A 20709-nucleotide genomic window follows, 5' to 3' on the forward strand; every position below is an offset into this window, starting at 1 on the left:
TTCAAATCCTGTATTCATCCTCTCAAATCAGGCCCTAATGGTGAACAGTTTGCATTTATGTTGAATGAAGTAAGAATCCACTGCAGTAAAAATATCCTCACCTCGAGTGGTGGTAGTAAGGTTGACTGACATGAGAATGTCCTGCTTCAGATCCTCATTTTCGATATACTGCACATAAACGATGAGCACAGCCTTGTTTGCGACAGTTGTAGTTTCATCAAGTTGTATGGCAAATGGACCCTTTCTAAGCTTTTCTGACAGCTGCTGCTCGCAATCACTTGACATCTTATCAATTCGGTCTTTCACTACATTGTTCGAGAGTGGTACTGATTTTAGTTTATCCGCCACCTGTGGGCCGCACAGTTTCTAAACCATTTTGATGCAGGCTGGTTTGATGAGCTGCTCGCCAATATTGTGCGGTTTCTTTGCTTTTGCAATTAAAAGCGAACACTCAAAGGAGGCTTCGGTAGCCTTCTGTAAATCACTCCCACCCCTGCTCCACGCTACTCTAACATCAACGGGCTTGTTCGCCTTGAGAGACTGTTCTTTCCACCGAAAAAAGTCCGGATCCTTCCCAACGGTTTCTGGGTGCTTAGACGCCTGATGTCTCTTCAGCTTGCTGGGCTTCAGGCTCGAGTTTGCCAACTTTTCTCCACAAATCACACACTCAGGTCGTTTGTCTGGTCCCTTAGTGAAGCCCATGGTGATGTAATTGTCGCGATTGCTGTAGGTCCTAACTTTTTTTGCAGATGAGCTGCCGTCATCTCCTTTTCGTTTGTCACACATTTTCGCCTCTGGCGGCTGACTGCAGACGAGCCGAGAAAGTTAACTAGCGTGCTAGGCTAGCTACGGAAAGTGATACAGTCAACTGATCGCGTTTTAGCGGCTATCCGGTAGCCTACTGTTAACGTTAAAAAATCATGTCTAGATGTTTATTTATTTCTCTTTATTTTTTATTGTAGTGGAGAGACTATTCATGCTTCTGATGATAAAAATATGCTAATTAAATATTTCTCTGAAAAAGAAAAAAAAAGGACCTCAAATCATCTGTGGTCTGGCGGACCCCCTGCGCCCCCTGGCGGACCCCCAGGGGGTCCGCGGACCCCAGGTTGGGAATCACTGCTCTACAGTACTGGTCTAGGGCCTGCTAACTCTGATGTCAGATGCGTTTTAAAGGAGAGTTTTGTTTCTTTTTAAATTAGTCTATTTTTAATCAGCTGGTATCATACTGATTGATTCTTGACCAAGAATGATGAGGTTGTGTTTCTGTGGGTGCTTCAGTTGGAAAATAAAATCTAGGTTAAAAATAATGGGGATTATACACAAAGAGCTTTGAGATTTACCTGCAAATAAAAATAAATCTTACCCAAATTGCAGATAATCTGGCCCATACAGGAAATAGCTCGTTCTTTGACTTCCTGGTCGATGTCGGCGGCTTTGAGCCTTTTGATTGTACAGCTGAATAAGTCGTTGATGTAGGGGGAGGGATCAAAGCTCTCTGGGTCCTCTGTGCGGGTGTCTAGAGGTCTGATCACCTGAGAGAAAACATGAGATGAAGTGAACACATGACAATTTAATGTAAAAGAGAATTTAACAGATACAAATTTTAACAGGAGAGAATTTAACAGATGAGAATTTAAGAGGAGAGAATTTAACCTCTCAAGCCCGGAGCCCTATTTTCTGAAAATCTGCCTAAAATATACCTAAGTGAATGGAAGATTGCTCCACTTCTTACAAGGTCCATTTGCATGTTCTTGGTATCTAGGGACATCTATGGACCTCACCTCAGTGAATGTATTCCCAGTGTCAGAAATATTGTGTCTGTTACTAGGCTTGAGTAAATTGTAATGAACCAAAGGAGAATATCACATTTTCTATTATTTTGTATTATATAATATATAATATCAGGCCTATAAATGACCTTATTATGGCCAAGTCGCACATCTATGGACTGGGCCAAATCTCCCCTTTCCAATGGCAGAGTTCAATCTGGATTTAGTATCACCAGGCGTGATTCACAAACCGAGAACTAAATCTACTGTAAATTTCTCCGCCATTTTTCATCAGATTGCAACGCCGTTTTTTTCTAGATGTTCACAGAAAGGTAGAGAAACTAACTGCGTTCTGTTTTATGGCAATAACATTCAGGTTTGTGGGATATGATCCCAAAATATAAGAGAAATAAAAAAGTAAATCTAGAAGAGCTGGGAAGTGTATTTTTTTTTTTATTCAAAAGCCCATCGAAAGCCCTGGGTCTCTTCTCTCAAAAGACTACACTCAAGTTAGGCTGCGCCAAATCCTCACACCAATCCTCGACTTTCCCCTGAGATTTCTATAATCTTATATTTCACTAATAACAGTTAAAATCATTGGTAAACAAACGTAGTGCTGAAAATATACACTTTGACTGCTGTTTTGACAAGATTAGGGTCTTTACTCTTGGCTACATTTGAAAAAAAACTGGACTGCCCAGTAGCAATAAAGCGATAAAACGCCAAAAAAATTCTTTAAAAAAAAAAAAAGAAAAAAAATCGCTATAATAATTATTTCAAAGCAAAAAAAAAAGTGCTGCCCTATGTGATCCCAGCCTAACCCCATGAAAAGAACAAACAAAACTACAAAAGTAGCAGATAGCATTTTACCCTAAAGGTTGTTATGACCCACAAATCAGATATATAAAGGGGAAAGGATTTACTACTCTATTAAGCCATCTAAGGGCTGCAACTAACGATTATTTTGGTAGTCGACTAATCTGTCGATAATTTTTTCGATTAGTCGACTAATCTAACGATTATTTCTGTCACACCCTCCATCTCTGCTTCCTGTGGGCGCGGCTCATTTTCCGGGCTCTTAGCAGACTTCTTAGCTTAACATAACAGGGCGACAGTAAGTTTGGGGGAACTAATGGGATAACTGGGGTTGCAACAAAAGTGCAACTAGGGATAAAAAAAACACAATGAAATAAAATAATAATAAATAATATATCCTTCTTGGCAGACTTCTTAGCTTAACATCCCAGGGAACTAATGGGATAACTGGGGATGTTGTTTGCTCCTGACAAGAGTCTCAAAGTCTGGGGTGATGGTAGACAAAGCAACTCTGAGGTCGTGCTCAATGTCCAATCTTTTATGATCGACGTCATCGATTATGTCGACTAATCGTTGCAGCCCTACATCCAACCATCAGCAGAGTTGATATATCCGGTACCTTGACCAGCTGTTGTGTGACCAGCAGAGCCTCGGATGTGATCTTGTAGAAGGGATCTCCTACACAGGAAACCACTGGCGGGACCAGCGCTGAGATGTGGGGGTGGAAGGCCTCGGCCGGGTGGGAACACAGGATGACGTACAGACATGACAACGCATCGATCTTCAGGTTGGAACTACTGGACTTATCATTCAGAGAGAAGATTATACCTGGAGAGAGAGAGAGAGAGAGATGGCCAATGGTCAGTGACTGCTGGGGCTCGCCCAGATGGAAGGACAAGGAACCACAGACTGTAAAGGGCCTGATACACACTGTTCATGGTCAAGATATTAATATGGTCAGCTGGTCTGTAGTTAGCACATAGAACTGAGTTGGTGTATTGACTAAAGCTGGTTTGTGACACTAGTATTAATAGTAAAAGTAATAGCAATAGTAGTATTAATATAAATAGTATGAGTAATGCTACTACTAGTAGTAGTAATAGCAGTAGTAGTAATAATAATAATAACAGTAGTAGTAGTAACAGCAGCAGTAGTAATAGTAGCCGTAGCAGTAATAATAGTAGTAGCAGCGGTAATAATAGAAGTAGCCGTATTAGCAGCAGCAGTAGTAGTAATAGTAGCAGCAGCAGTAATAGTAGTAGTTGTTTTAGCCGTATTAGTACTAGTAGCATCAGCAGTGGCAATAGTAGTAGCCACATTAGCAGTCGTAACAATATTACCTGGTACTAGTACAGGGATATGTTGCGTTAGTGCTCCAGGCAGAACATTGACCAGTTCAGTCAACATGTTGAAACAACACTGTCTGGTTTTAACACTCTTCTCCTTCAACTGCTTATGGAGAGCCTTCACTATCATAGGAACCTGGAGGGGTGGGGGGGAAGAGAGAGAGAGAGAGAGAGATTTACCAAAATATCATACTTCAGACCACATTGTTAGTAGGTGAATTTGAACCGGGAACCTCCGGATTACCAGATGACTGCTCTACCTCCTGAGCCACGGTCGCCCCCCCCCCATACCATGCCAATATGTCTATATACTACTAGGCACTCAAGTTCAACACTGCTTAACAAACAATGTTAGTTCTTTGGATAAGAGTGTCAGCTAAATTACTAAATGTAAAAGTATTCCATTGGTGCGACAGCTAATGTTAACAATACTAAACTCTCTCCTTCCAGTCTCTTGGGTTTTACTTGACGTGTATGTGTGCGTGTGCACGTGTGTGTGCTGTGTGCGTGTGCTACCTGACTCTGCAGCATGGTAAGAGGGGTCTCTCCTTGCTCCATGGCGTCAGGGTCGGTGAGCCAGCTCTGTGCTGGTCTGGTCTGCTTCAGGAGAGACAGGTAGGCGTGGAACACATCCGCCTTTACATTCTCCTCCCGCTCCTACACACACACACACACACAGATAAACAGATTATCTTAAAGATAAAAACAAGTGCAGGAGAGAAAGACAGAGACATGTGCGTGCAGACTAGGTCCGTCTTAAATACTTTGAAGCTTCGTTCGATGGGCATGGGATTCGAATATGAAATACAATTTTGATTATTAAAAAAATAAATAATAAATAAAATGTTTTATAGCAAAACCAACTCTGCCTCTCTTTGTTAACTACAACAAGCAATGCTGTTTGTTATTTAAGATGAGGTCGGACTCGGCACAGAGATTTGTGTCTATTGTGCTGCTTTTATAAAGCCTCAAATGACTGCTTACAATATTTCATGAAAGCAAAGTGTTTTGTTTGTGTAAGATTTAAAAAGGTTTAAACTTTACAGCACTGACAAATTTGAACAAAGTGCTGTAAAGTCCCACAACATAATAATAAAAAAAAAAAAAAAAAAAAAAAAAATTTATTTAAATTCGAAGCTTCGAATTTAAATCGAATCTCAGCCCCAAAGCTTCGAATTCCAAAAAAAAATATTCAAAGGTCAGCCCTAGTGCAGACAGACCGACACACTGACTGACTGACAGACATATAGATAGACAGACAAATAGAACAGACATACCGTAAGTACAGACATATTGACTGACATGCAGACAGAAATATTGACAGACATACACATTGGCCAATAGACAGACAGACAGACGGATGAAGTGAGACATACCTTAAACCTGGAGACCAGAGCAGGTGAGACAGAGCGGTAGAACTCGGGCAGCATCTCGTGTCGAGTTGAAACCACGGCATCCAGACACTTGGCCGCAGCACGACGAACCTTCCAACTCATATCATCATCATCACTGTACTCATCGTCACTGCCTGAGAGACAGACGGGTTATAACTGGTTTGTCCATGTTGGACTATAAATAGTGCCTGTCAAATGAGCCATACTATTGTCTCCATAGCTATAATATAGAATATACGATGGGTCCGCAAACATCGTGAAAATGGTCAATAACGCTGGCGCCAGGGAGTAAAGATGGGAAACAGCGTGGCAGTCAATGAGTTAATAACCATTGTTATGTAACCTATTTCAAGAGTGCAGTTGTGGCGAAGCTAAACCAATTATTAAATAAAAAAACATATCATAATCTGTTGTCGCTTATTACGGTTGGCAAATAAATGGTGATTGTAGAACTGTTGTAGAAAAGCAATATCACACTTGAGGTTGTACGGTTCTACTAAATATCAGCACGGCTGTGATTATCTTCAGAACTCCATAACAGCATGACCTAAAGTGTGATATTGCTTTAATGTGTCATTCTGTTATATGGAGTGGACCAACCTGGTTGTCAGTTGAGTGCATGTGTGTGTGTGTGTTACCTTGGTAATCTTCATCATTCTGTTCTGCATCCATGGCGTTGTCATCATCATCTTCATCATCGTAGTTGTAGTTGGGGTCGTAGGTTAGATACCTCAGACACAGCGATATGACAGTGGAGACGTGGGGGTAGACTTCTTTAGGACACCTAGAGAATATTATAATCATAAATCGTATTATTATATATATATAAATATTTATATTTATATATATATTATTAAATATTATATATTTATAATTAAACAGATCAACTTGGCTATGAGCAACTCCAGGATTAGTTTAACACCTCTTAACATGCAAACGGAACAGACGAAAGTCATGGCACTTTGCAAGACCAGGCTTATGCATGTGCTTAAAGTATAAAGTATAAAGATAAGCTTTGCAAAAAAAGTATGCAGTCCTCAAGTTCAAGTAAAAAAAAAAAAACACTTTTCTGGGTGCCTGTTAACACTTTGCGTGCCGCACACGAGATATCTCGGGTTTATTTATAGGTGGTTGAAAGCCACTCACGAGAATTCCCGGATTTATTTTTTTTAGCGATCTGAAATCATAATTGCATCACCCGAGCCTACCCGAGTATACCCGAGCGGCGCCGGCGATCATTGTGGAAAAAAACGCCCCCTGTCGTCTCCCAGAAGACATAAGGGATTTTGGAATGGACTCAATGAAAATGGATGGGGGAAAAAATCCGGTACTCCACATTTTCCAGTTCACTGATCCAGCCGGGGTTACCACAGTTCATTCTGGAGCGTCTGAGACCCGCTGATCATGGAGTTCTACTGTATCGCGTTGGATCCATACACTTATCGATTTTTTCGAATGGTGATCAGGAATTGGAATATACCAGTTGGATACCATCTGATGTCAGGTAAGGACTCTATGTTATCAGTGTTAGGATAATAAGACTAATTTTGATGAAGTTATAAGCTGTTTTGTGAAATGGACTCTTTCGGTTTCACTGTAAAAGTCAGAGAGGAAATCAACGCAGCGATTATCCGTGCGCGGCCCGAATGTGCTTGCGTGCACGTATAATATTGATCATCTAGCGTTTATTTGAAAACGATTCATAAAAAGGCAGACGAATATCAACGTTGTGGAATATTCCAGTAAAAGACGATTTTCATAGAATGGTCCAGAATGGGCTGTTTTTTTATCTGAAAACGGGTGCTTTTCTAAATGCTCTAAAACGGAAATGACGCGATAAAAAAAACAATCTGCCTCGACAGCACTGACTGGAAAATAGTCTTTGATAATGCGATGGGCAGATTAGACACATAGCCATAATTTAAAACATAGATTAGGCGATATTAACATTAACATTGGCGCCGATGGTGGCATTCAGCGGGTAAAAAGGAAAACCCGGCGTGGCACTCAAAGTGTTAAAGAGGTTAACTGTTGTGGGTCCGGTCGCCGTCGGTTGTGTGACAGTAAAGGGTTAACCTTCTGTCGTGTGGCAGTGAAAGGGTTGGGTTAGTGACATGTAAGTGGCATGTACGTGGTATGTAAGTGGTGATATGACAGTGTGTGTGTGTACCTTCTAACAAAGGACTCGAAGGCCTGGATGCAGTATTCTCTCAGCTCATCATCATCAACGTTACAGAACTTCACAACCAGAGGAATTATCTTCTCCAAGTATTCACCTACAGACACACAGACAGATGGATAGACACAGTGAATGTACTCTCCCAGTCATTCTCTCTCTCACACCCCGTCTCTCTCTCTTTCTCACTCCCTCTGTATGTTCAATGGGTCTCATTCACCAACGGACTTAGGACAAAAGATCTGACAAATTTTGGTCTTAGCGCCACTTAAGACATTTTTGGTCCGATTTTGGGATTCACCAACCATCCCTGGTCTTGGATTCAGTCCTAACTAAGAGCAGGATTTAGGATCCCTGAATAGCAGTCGTAAGTTGACAGACTGGTGTGCGCCGTGTTCTTTATTTGGCTTTATTTGGGAGGAATCATAGTGATTCCTTCATGTGAACTCTACAGGCCTCCTTGGAATTTATTAATCATAAATGACAATATTTGTACGGAAAGAAAATTACGTTTTATATTTAAAGTCATGCCTCAACGACGCATTTGATGTCCGGAAATCAATAATAGCACTACACAAACACTGCAAATTACTTTGAATAAATAAATAAATCAGATAAATGTTGTTATTATTTATTGTTGTTCTTATTAATATTTTTGGACATTGCTTATTGTATACATTGTAAGAGCCAGTGGATAAACATTCCACTGCCCATCTTACCGGTATGATGTTGCGTGACAAATAAAACCTTGACCTTGCAGGTGGACTTAAACAGCAATCATGTACATTGAACCCTGCCATCCAATTAACAGTGAGCAATCACGATATTTAAATGGTCAACTCTGCACCCTAGGCTCACACAATCCCGGTGAAGACGGCATTCTATGGCATTGAAATGACAGTGGATAAATAAATAACTAAAGCTAATCGTGTGGATATATCTATAGTGGAATAGACTATTAACTCATTCAGCGGCAATCACGAGAAAAGTCGGGTTAACTCGCCATGCGTTGAGCGCCAATCGCGAGAAAAGTCTGGTTTTAATCGTTATTTCTTTTACTCGCTATATCCATTCATTTTTCATCCATCCAGCCTGATGTTATCATTGGGAATGGGTCTGAGCTCGCAAAGGGCAAATACCGCCGCCTACGCCTTCCAGCCGGTATTGCACATTGAAATCCCTCCCCCTTGGGCTGTGCATCGATCCAACAAGTCCGGTCCAGGTTCCTTCTCGGGCGTGACTAACGTTATAACACATGGGACACTCAGAGCAGTGTGGATTATGCATTTTGGACATATAACGTTGGATCAATAAACACGATAAATATTTGGAATGGCGATCAGGAATTGGATTCATTTTTTTGCAGTACATCAGGTAAGGACTCTGTTACCAATCTTGGGTTGATCAGATCCGTCTTTCGCCACCATCGGAGCGTGTGTGTGTGTGTTTCTGCCGTTGGCTGCGGCCAAGGTAAGGAAAAGCGATTTTTCAGCCCTGTTTGTGTATCGTCCATGAAGACATATAATACACCAATAATCTACCGTTATTTTCAGAACGATTCATAAATCAAGCGACAAATGGCACGATTTCAAAGGAAATACATTGAAGCGCGGTTTGCTCGAGTTTCTTGAGATTAGACAGAACGCTCTGGAAATACTCATTCATCACGGTATAAAACGGAAATGTATGAAAGAATTATCTGTTTTGGGCATGTTGACTGGAAGAAACTCACTGACAATCGACGGGTGTATTAGATCCATAGCTATAATATTTCATATAGTTTTAGCACTCGCAAGTTTGGCTTTCTCCCCATTGAACAAAGCGATGGCGTTCTACCCAGAAGGTAAACAGCGACCCCTAGGCGCTGAATGAGTTAATATTCCATATTTATACCGTCTTGTTCGCTCCTGCCTGGCCACCTGTTCAGCGCACGCACACACACACGCATACTGTATAGTAGGGCTGGACGGTATGGTCTAAAATGTATATCACGGTATAATTTGAAGCATAGACGGTAACGGTATATATCACGGTACATTAACTTATCTTAAAATGTCTATATAAATGCTTCTGAAGGGGTAAAACACTGGTATGGCAGCTGTTATTCTGTTACAGCTGCTGAGCTATACTATAGCTAATGTCCATCAATATCTTCCTTTTTAATTAAATAGGTTCAAGAATCAAATCAGGATTGTTAGCAGAGAGAGGGAGAGAGAGGGAGGGAGGGGGCTGCTAGTGTAGCCAGCTACCGTTAGCTTGCCGAGGCTCCAGCACATCGACAAGCTGCTGGAGCCAGCTAACGTTAGCTTGCCGAGGCTACCAGCACATCGACAAGCTGCTGGAGCAAGCTAACGTTAGCTTGCCGAGGCTACCAGCACATCGACAAGCTGCTGGAGCCAGCTAACGTTAGCTTGCCGAGGCTCCAGCACATCGACAAGCTGCTGGAGCAAGCTAACGTTAGCTTGCCGAGGCTCCAGCACATTGACAAGCTGCTGGAGCAAGCTAACGTTAGCTTGCCGAGGCTCCACCACATCGACAAGCTGCTGGAGCCAGCTACCGTTAGCTTGCCGAGGCTCCAGCACATCGACAAGCTGCTGGAGCAAGCTAACGTTAGCTTGCCGAGGCTACCAGCACATCGACAGTTAACATTACATAAGGTTTTAGCGCGACGTGTGCATTCCAGAATGGCGAGGATGCAAAGCATGTTAGACCATTGGACTCGTCGCAGAGTTTACATTACACATAGAAACTGCACGACTCGCGAGAGAAGTCACACAGCTGTGTGCAACGCAGGGCTGAGGAGCTAGTTCGCTTCCGTGTTTATTATGAAATGACAATTGCGTGTTGACACGGCCACTGCGCGAAGCCTCTGTGCTCCTAAATAACTTTTTCCAGTTCGCACATATCTATTATCTATAACTAATTCTATCTATTTTTAGGGGCAAATACGAGTGAAATAGTCGCGCTGTGGTTACATGACGTCATTGCTATTTTAGAGCTGCTCTACCGGTTACAAGGTATAGTCAAAATCCATACCGTAGAGCAAATTGATACCGTTTATACCGTATACCGTTTATACCGTCCACCCCTACTGTATAGTCTACCTGCGTAATGAATGAACAGTAGGCTTATATTATTCTTTATATTATTCTAATGACTTGTTTTATTAGATCACAGATACTGCGCTGCCCTACATTAATATACATTCCCTGAGATCCATAGATGTCCCTAGATACCAAGAACATGCAAATGGACCTTGTAGAAGTGGAGCAATCTTCCATTTACTTACTGTAACTTTTCAGTGAAGGTTTTTCAGCTGATTTTGCATGACGGTGCCTGCTTCAGAAAAGATTAATCACTATCAGGCTAAATCCAAACTTTGATTTGATTGCAATCTTGATTAGGCCATAAACTAGCTATTTCTAATGCTTGCTGCACCTTAAAGGAAAACTCCAACATTTTGGGAAATTAGATTATTTAACATCTTCCCTGGAGTTAGACAAGAAGATACATACCTTTTTTGTCTCTCTGCATGCATTAGGCTTAGGGAACGCCTGCACCGTTAGCGTAGCTTAGCTTCATCACTGGAAGTGGGGCAGTCCTTTACCCTGAAGTTCCCTACAGTCCCGAAATACACTCCAAATACAACTCCAAAACGTTCCTGTAAACATGTTGTGACCTGTGTATTTACCACGTGGAGAAATAAAAAATTATTGAATTAGACATTTACGTTTTTTAAGCAAATATACTCTGATGAACAGTTTTTTGCCGAACCACTCCTCTCTGGGCTCAGTGATTTCACGCAACGCAGTGCTACTTTCTAACGTGATGCCAGTATTTGTTTACATTTTCACTTGATTCAAAGGATCCGAACCGATTGAAGTTTATGGTTACCATGACTGTGGTACGTTTTAATGGGCTAGCATTACACAATACATTTGTTATAATAATACCACAAGTGTGGATTCACTCGGCCAAACCCTGTAGCCGTGCATCGCAGTCAGGAAAGGGGCTAACTAGGTCGATAGTCCAGCAACGTTATGTCCTATTCATCAATCTCACAATATTCGCTAACGTTAGACAGATGGAATACAGCCTTCCATCTAAAAACATAAATTAAAACTTACCACAGTCATGGTATCCATAAACTTCAATCGGTTCGGATCCTTTGAATGAAATGAAAATGTAAACAAACACTGGCGTCACGTTAGAAAGTAGCACTGCGTTGCGTGAAATCACTGAGCCCAGAGGAGTGGTTCAGCAAAAAATAGTTCCGAGTATATTTGCTTAGAAAATGTAAATGTCGAATTCAATTATTTTTTATTTCTCCACGTGGTAAATACACAGGTCACAACATGTTTACAGGAACGTTTTGGAGTTGTATTTGGAGTGTATTTCGTGACTGTAGGGGACTGTAGGGAACTTCAGGGTAAAGGACTGCCCCACTTCCAGTGATGAAGCTAAGCTACGCTAACGGTGCGGGCGTTCCCTAAGCCTAATGCATGCAGAGACAAAAGAGGTATGTATCTTCTTGTCTAACTCCAGGGAAGATGTTAAATAAGCTAATTTCCCAAAATGTTGGAGTTTTCCTTTAAGACACTCGTATAGGCTAATTTGCTTGTGTGACGTTTATAGATGTAAGCTATAGTTAGGCCTACTAACGTCGGCTTGTGTGCCTATTTGTGAGCTCCCGCACATACGTGATGTGCCAGGTTACACACAGTAAAATAGCGACACCATTGGGTTAAACTAATTATTACAAATGGTGTCTGTGTGTAGCACCACATATTAACGTCCTCACATACAGAAATGCTAGTAACGTCTGCACACCGGCACAAATGGCGCTACACTGGCTTATACATGAAAAAAGGATAACGACAGTTGGCACATTAGCTCAATCATAGGAAGGATCACGTTAGCCAACTTAGCGCATCTTCCAGTCAATCACACTGAACAGTTAAATTGGCAGTTAAACAATAAACTGTGGCCACTTTTGTCATTGACTCAACAATCTGGATATCACAGACTGGATCCCACATGAAAGAAATAACTGGAAAATTTGCCCGTCAGTTAAAGGTCCCCTGTCTTATAAATAGCCTTTTCCAGTGTTTAGCATTCTTTTCTAGCAAGCTGGGGTTGTATCAACAATGTCTATTTCTCTAATTCTCATTTTGGCGCACTCCTCCAGTTCAGATCTCAGGAGATGCTCCCACACTAAACTAAGCAATTATAATTTGACTGTTTTGCTGATGTAGAAAGAATTCTCATCTGCAAAGTAACGACTAGGGATGGGAATTGATAGGATTTTATCGATACGATTCCATTATCGATTCTGCTTATCGATTCGATTCTTTATCGATTCCCTTATCGATACCTGATCACTTTATAATTTAAATAAATAAATTGGAAATGCAACAGAACTAAGCTGGTTAGAATAACAACATGCAACTTGACATTTCTGATTGTCATTTATTGTTGAGCCCCCATGTCAGGGGCGACAGTGGCTCGGGAGGTAGAGCAGTCGTCTGGCAATCCGGAGGTTCCCGGTTCGATTCCCGCTCCTCCCGGGCAGCGTGTCGATGTGTCCTTGAGCAAGACACTTAACCCCTAACTGCTCCCGATGAGCAGGTTGGCACCTTGCATGGTTGCCTCCGCCGTCGTTGTGTGAATGTGTGAGTGATTGGGTAAAATGTAAGGAACAAATTGTAAAGCACTTTGGATAAAAGCGCTATATAAAAAAGCAGCCATTTACCATGTCAGAAAAATACAAAAACTGTAAAAAATAAAACATTAACTATAGCCTACACTTAAATAAAATAATGTATTTGAGATTCTCTTAAAATGTATTTATTTTTTTATTCTTAAACTAATTTAATCTATTGAATAACCGGTCATTATTCCTCTGAACACACACACACACACCTCCCTCCCTCCCTCCCTCCCTCCCCGGGCCCCTGTCCTGTAAGGTATTGGCTTGTGTTGCTACACGGACACATTTGTATGTTGCACCACGGTACTTCCTGTCTTACAGAGTACAGACTAGTAAACAAACACTCCGTCTCTTATTATATGTGAACTAAAGAGTACAAGGTTTACACAACAGCCCCCACCCGCTGTTTTATTGTATTTGTACCTGTACTATCCGCCGTCAGCTGTTTATCTCTCTCTGAGAGCTTGATTAACTAGCGTTAGCTCACGTTAGGTAGCGTTAGCTCCGCGGCTAATTTTAGCTCACACTGAACTAAATCAATGACTAGGTTCTAAAGCATTCAAGTAGTTTTCACTGCACATAGAAGTAGCCAAACAGCGGGAGCATTTCGGGAGCATATTACCAAAACCCAGGCAATTTCGAGCCCTTAATGAATCAAATAGAGTCTGCCATGGCTACATGCTAACGCTAACGTTATTGCGCAACTGTAGGAAAAACCTGGCAGCGATAAGGGAATCGAAAGTCACGGGAGCCACACGGTTCCAGGCATCGGCCAATTAGGAACCGGTTTTCGATTCCCATCCCTAGTAACGACCCCTCTATGTTTGTAACCACTGCGCACACTCAACCATTATTTATTGCAGTACGCAAATTGAAGTTTAACAGTTAGTTAGCATTTAAAAACGTTATGAGCAAAACGGGCAAGATATGTTGTGCTGTTCCTGACTGCCAAGCAGCGAATATGTCCTTGCATTAATTTCCTGATGATGTCGTGATCCGCCAGCAATGGGCCAAGTTTGTTTTGTTTTTGGAGACCCACCGAATGTTTGTCCCAACTGCTCAGAGTCGGGTGTGTACCGCACATTTCTTCAAGGAGGACATTGAGAATCAATGACTTTATAATGCTGGGATGATTTCCAGGATGATACTAAAGAAGGGAGCTGTACCGAGTAATCGAGTATTCGGGACCCGAAAAGAAAATATATCGAATCAGTAAGTACAAATGTCATAATTAGTCATAGATTCACTGTCGGGGTTATATTTATTATGGACAGAAGTTGTCAAATCATTACTCAGCAACTGTCAACTGTCTGCACATGTGTCAATAGTGTATTAACGTTACTATTTTACTGTATCGTTTCTGCGTTTTGCGATTTTCCTCTTTCTTATACAGTAGGAAGGGGGAAGAACGTGGGTGTTCCTATGACTTGTATTCAGCTTACAGCTTCGAAACTCCAGTTATTTAGTTTTTACAATGTCAAAGCCTTTTAAATATAATCAAAACGTTCCCGCATTTCTGTACGCTTTATCGTTTTATGACAGAAATCCGATAGTGTATGCGCATTCATGCGAGGGGGAGTCGGACCTTAAAAAAAACCTTACAGATGTGTTCCATACTCACAAATTGTGTAACATATAGTGAAAGGAATAGCAAAACAGGGGACCTTTAAGTAGTTAATGGTCACTGTGCTGATGCTACTAAATAATATAACTTTCCTCCTTTCCACTCCCAGCACTGCAGGTGCACCTCTAAATCTCTTCGCTCTCATTGGGATTTCATTTGCACACGGCTCTGTTGGCTGGCTTTATAAGGAGCTGCCGGAGGCGTGTCTGTATGCAAATGAGTAAACGGGAACGCGTGTTCAAGTTTGTCAATGAGTGACGTATCTCATTGTGGCCATCGCAGCTGTGATCATTTTGGCCACTTAAGACTTGGTGAATCCCAGTGTAATTATCGTCGAGTTTCTCTTATGACCTTCCAAGGTGGTTGTCATAAGATAAATCTTTATGGCAATGTTGGTGAATGAGACCCAATGATTTTAAGTAGCCTAACATTACTCTATAAAAACAAAAATGCTTAAGTCTGCGATGAGCCATTCTCCCTCTGTACGTGTGTGTTTGCTATAGGCTACTGGTTTTAGGTTAATTATCTTTAACAATCCTGATGATTTATATATCATTGTAAAACTTAGACTGGTATGGTCCTTTAATATACATACAGTATGTCCTGTTGGTCAACATGTTGACGTTGGGTTAGGGGTCAGAGGTCATCTTACCGATCCTGTGTCCAGCCTGTCTGCTGATGGCAGCGATACACTGGATGTATGTCCTGGTGGTGGACATGTTGTCGTTGCGTCCCAACTCTGTCAGCAGGTGTTCAATCAGGTCAATAAACACCAGGTTACCACATGACATCACCAGGTGACCTAGCGCCATAATGGTCCTCTGAAACAACAACAGACATATTTACAATGTATACTTACTCTGGTAGTAGTAGTAGTAGTAGTAGTAGTGGTAGTAATAGTAGTAGTAGTCAGGGGTGGAACAGTTCCCCAAAATCACAAATACCGCAGGACACCTTATTACCACCCAACCCTAGTAAGAATAATACCACAATATATACTTACTCTAGTAGTAGTAGTAAGAATACCATAATAATATATACTTACTCTAGTAGTAGTAGTACAAATAATACCATAATAATATATACTTACTCTTACTTATCGACCGATATCGGCATTAAAATGTGATATCGGTTGATATCGGTATCGGAAATTAAGAGTTGGACAATATCGGTATAGGTAAAAAAGCCAATATCGAGCATCCCTAATAATAATATATACTTACTCTAGTAGTAGTAGTAGTAGTAGTAGTAGTAGTAGTACGAATAATACCATAATAATATATACTTACTCTAGTAGTAGTACGAATACCATAATAATATATACTTACTCTAGTAGTAGTAGTACGAATAATACCATAATAATATATACTTACTCTAGTAGTAGTAGTAGTACGAATAATACCATAATAATATATACTTACTCTAGTAGTAGTACGAATAATACCATAATATATACTTACTCTAGTAGTAGTAGTAGTAAGAATAATTTGTACCTTTCTGACAGCCAGTCTGGGAGAGGTGAGCTGGGGCAGCAGGCAGGCTAGGATGGAAGGATGAAAGTTCACCAACAGGCCACCTTGTCTGGAGGGGGGGGGGGGGGGGGGGGGGGAGAGAGAGAGAGAGGGAGAGAGGGAGTTTTGAAAGATGTGAAGCTTTAGAAAGGTGTGTGTGTGTGTGTGCGTGTGTGTCTCTCTCTACCGGCAGAGCATGTCAGCCATGATGTCCAGAGCTTCTAGCTGAACGGAGACGTCTTCCTGTTTGGCGATGGCACTGGTTAGACGACCCGTTATCTTCTTACACACACTGGCTGCTAGAGCTGAGCCTGGACACAGACGCACACACAGATACAGAAACACAGCTCTGAAGTAGGTACCATCATGCTGCTACCTGTGTTAATTTAGTCACTGCTCTGAAGTAGGTACCATCATGCTACCTGTGTTAATTTAGTCACAGCTCTGAAGTAGGTACTATCATGCTACCTGTGTTAATTTAGTCACTGCTCTGAAGTAGGTACTATCATGCTACCTGTGTTAATTAACCGAGCTCATGGTTGTGGCACCCAAGGCCCTGCTCCGGAAGGTTGGGGATCTCACCCTCAACATTGACGGCTGCTCCATCTCCCCATCCCCTAAGGTCCGCAACCTGGGCGTTATCCTGGACTCCACCCTTTCCTATCAATCCCATGTAAATTCCCTCACCAAATCCGCCTTCTTTCACCTCCGAAACATTTCCAGACTCCGACCATCACTTTCCGACACCACAGCTGAGACCCTCATCCACGCCTTCGTCACCTCCCGCCTGGACTACTGCAACGGGGTCCTGTCCGGGGTCCCAAGCAAAACCCTGGACAGGCTCCAGTATGTTCAAAATTCAGCTGCCAGGGTTCTAACCCGCACCAAACCCTGGCAGCACATCACCCCCATCCTCATCCAGCTCCACTGGCTCCCCATCAAATCCCGCATCACCTACAAAACCCTCCTGCTCACCTACAAATCCCTTCACGCCCTGGCACCTCAGTACCTCACTGACCTCCTCCACCCCTACACTCAGTCACGGTCCCTGCGATCCACGGACACTGGTCAGCTCTCCATCCCCCGAACCAGACTGCGGACGTTCGGGGACAGAGCTTTCAGTGTGGCAGCTCCCACCCTCTGGAACTCCCTCCCCGCAGAACTCCGCACCACCCCAACTCTGGACTCATTTAAAAAACTGCTCAAAACCCACCTCTTCAACCTGGCCTTCAACCCCTAACTTTCTCACTTTATATGTATGTGTTGTATCTGTCCACTATGTTTGTTGACTTGTTATCTCCCCCCCCCCCCCCCCCCCCTTATGTAAAGCGACCTTGGGTCCTCTGAAAGGCGCTATATAAAGTAAAGTAAAGTATTATTATTATTATTATTATTATTATTATTATTATTAATTTAGTCACTGCTCTGAAGTAGGTACTATCATGCTACCTGTGTTAATTTAGTCACTGCTCTGAAGTAGGTACCATCATGCTACCTGTGTTAATTTAGTCACTGCTCTGAAGTAGGTACTATCATGCTACCTGTGTTAATTTAGTCACTGCTCTGAAGTAGGTACCATCATGCTACCTGTGTTAATTTAGTCACTGCTCTGAAGTAGGTACTATCATGCTACCTGTGTTAATTTAGTCACTGCTCTGAGGTAGGAACTATCATGCTGTTAATTTAGACACTGCTCTGAGGTAGGTAATATGGTGCTATCCGTGTTGCAATTCAATACTGCAGGCCGCTGATTGGTCAATGGTCAATGGAACGTTGTCCCATGTTCATGGTCTGTGGCAACACTTTACCGTCAATCTCAGTCTTCAGGCAGATGGAGATGTCCCTAACTTTATTATTATTATTGTTGTCATTATTATTATGTGTAGTAGTAGCACTAGTAGTATATATTTACCACTAGAGGCGGGGGGTAGTTCTCCTATCACAGTCTTCAGGCCGATAGAGGATATGTCTCGTAGCTGCTCTTTGTCAGACAACATGTTGGTGCACAAAGTATCAACGATTGTCTCCACCTGGTACTCCTTCACCTTGCTGACCAGAGGACCCAGACTGCAACACAAACACGATATCAACAGCAGACAGATAGGTTAGTTTGATACAGAATAGCAGCTTTACTCTCAGCTGTACACATCTCTAACCTGACTGGAAACCGTTTCTCTCCAAACACTTTTAAAGGATCATAGAAGATTTAATTCAGAACAGAAAATGGGTAATACCATGAAATACCTTCAAGCTATTATTGAACATTGAAAATTGGATTATTATTATTACCATAGCGTGTGTGTATATATTAGGGCTGTTCCCGACTAAGGATTTGGATGGTCGACTAGGATTGGCCAAAATTTGCCATTAGTCGACTATTGGTCGACAAAAAAAAAGAAAAAAAAGAAAGTATAATATTTTTTAATTTATATATATTTTTTTATATAAATTTTGTATCATTCCATTTGGGCTGTGGGTGGTGCTTAATGTCTGAAGGAGTCGACTGAAGGCTTCTTGTCCTCTGCAAAAGCATGCAATTGGTCCACTGATTGATACATCTTGATATTTGTCTAGTCTAGTGTGTTCATTAGATGGGTGAAATCCTCTTTCAGTGCCTCTGTGCCTGTTTTCGTAGGCAGTTAACCTCGGGTATGCTTGCCATTAGCGTTAGCCACGCTTCTAGGCCTCTTTTCTTTTGGAAAGAATGATACAAAATATATATATATAATTTAATATATATTCGACTAAGAGGTTGGCCAGTCGACTACGGCTCCTTTCGACCGATTAGTTGACTAATCGATTAATAGGGGTCAGCCCTAGTATGTATCTATGTGTGTGTATGTATATATATATTCATGGATTAAAGCAAAAAAAATCTCCTGACTGCTTTTTTTCAGGCCAAGTCATATTCTTATTTTAATTCTCCACTGTATTTTTTTTAAGAGGGTTAGCGTTTTATGGGAGCCTACTTGTAGAGCCTACTGTCCTGACTGACTATATACCCTACTGTTGTGGTTGTTGTGCCAGGCAGGGAGGCTGTGTGCTGGAGAGCGTGAATGCAAGTCTTGTGGCTAGCTTCTGATTGATGGCGAGCTAGCACCCCTTTCCCATTACTTTGAACCATGAACTAAACGGCTTGTTATCATACAAACAAGGGACTAAACACGTTTCGCAATTATGCCACAACAACAATGGACAGTCTCCTCCCCACCGTTTGTATATATTTTTTACCACCCACCCACCTCCTCCTAATGTACAGTCTCCTCCTCATCATATGTATATATTTACTGTTAGGATCTCTGGGTAACAGTACTGTATATTTGCATATCGTATATGTGACAAATGTAACAGTACTATACCTGGAAGTCATGTATGTCCCTATGTCATAAATGTCATGATAACATGTATGTTGTGTATGTCATAAATGGCACTATGAATTGAAAATGGGGGACCCTGATGATGTAAACAAGACAAACATCTTTCTCTGGTCTGCATCCCCTTAACAATTGTGTGTATTGCTACTGGATTGACCAGATCCAGAGTGAATGAATGAAAACTTTATTTAATACACAAGACCCTCTTCTTGGGACCAAGTAAGGTTTCGTCGATAATCCAATGTACAGTTACCCCACCCCGCCTACCCAACCACCTCCAATGTACCACCCCACCTACCCAACCTCCTCCAATGTATATACTCTCTTTTTTAGACTATTTTTGTATCACAAACAATACTGTATTTGTAAATCTGGTATGTCATAAATGTATAGATGTAGCAGTATTGTCTATCTGTATGTCATGTGTGTCATATATGTTATGATGAATTGAAAATGGGGGACCCTGATGTAAACAAGACGAAAGTATTTCTCTGGTCTGCATCGCCATAACAATTGTGTGTATTGAGCCGTACTGTATTGTACCCATTCTGCAATTCTGTTAATAAAATGTTCAATCAATCAATATTTAACAGATTGCAGAATGGGTACAATACAGTATGAATCAATACACACAATTGTTAAGGGGATGCAGACCAGAGAAAGACGTTTGTCTTGTTTACATCATCAGGGTCACCCATTTTCAATTCATAGTGACATTTATGACATACATGACATTGACATCATGATATTTATGGCATAGGGACATACTACAGGTATATAGTACGGTTACATTTGTGACATATACGATATGCAAATATACAGTAATGTTACCCATATATCCTGACAGAGATTATACATATGATGGGGAGGAGACTGTACATTAGGAGGGGGTGGGTGGGTGGGAGAGAATATACAGTACTGTTACCCATAGATCCTAACAGAAATTATATACATGATATGATGGGGAGGAGACTGTACATTAGGAG

General features: G+C 41.5%; 1 protein-coding gene across 1 annotated transcript in view; it reads right to left on the reverse strand.

Annotated features, from left to right (window-relative positions):
* cand1 (cullin-associated and neddylation-dissociated 1) overlaps window positions 1-20709 on the reverse strand; it is an 80860-nt gene that overhangs the window by 31945 nt on the left and 28206 nt on the right. The window contains exons 4-14 of the mRNA XM_084330078.1: window positions 18262-18416; window positions 16537-16660; window positions 16332-16419; window positions 15491-15659; window positions 7499-7604; window positions 5967-6112; window positions 5311-5462; window positions 4451-4591; window positions 3929-4070; window positions 3208-3416; window positions 1367-1535 (exon numbers count right to left, since the gene is read on the reverse strand). Of these exons, the coding sequence (XP_084186204.1) occupies window positions 1367-1535; window positions 3208-3416; window positions 3929-4070; window positions 4451-4591; window positions 5311-5462; window positions 5967-6112; window positions 7499-7604; window positions 15491-15659; window positions 16332-16419; window positions 16537-16660; window positions 18262-18416 (1601 nt within the window). The remainder of the gene's footprint in view (window positions 1-1366; window positions 1536-3207; window positions 3417-3928; window positions 4071-4450; window positions 4592-5310; window positions 5463-5966; window positions 6113-7498; window positions 7605-15490; window positions 15660-16331; window positions 16420-16536; window positions 16661-18261; window positions 18417-20709) is intronic.

This window comes from Notolepis coatsorum (genome assembly GCF_963971535.1).
Source record: "Notolepis coatsorum genome assembly, chromosome: 15".
Classification (NCBI taxonomy): Eukaryota; Metazoa; Chordata; class Actinopteri; order Aulopiformes; family Paralepididae; genus Notolepis; species Notolepis coatsorum.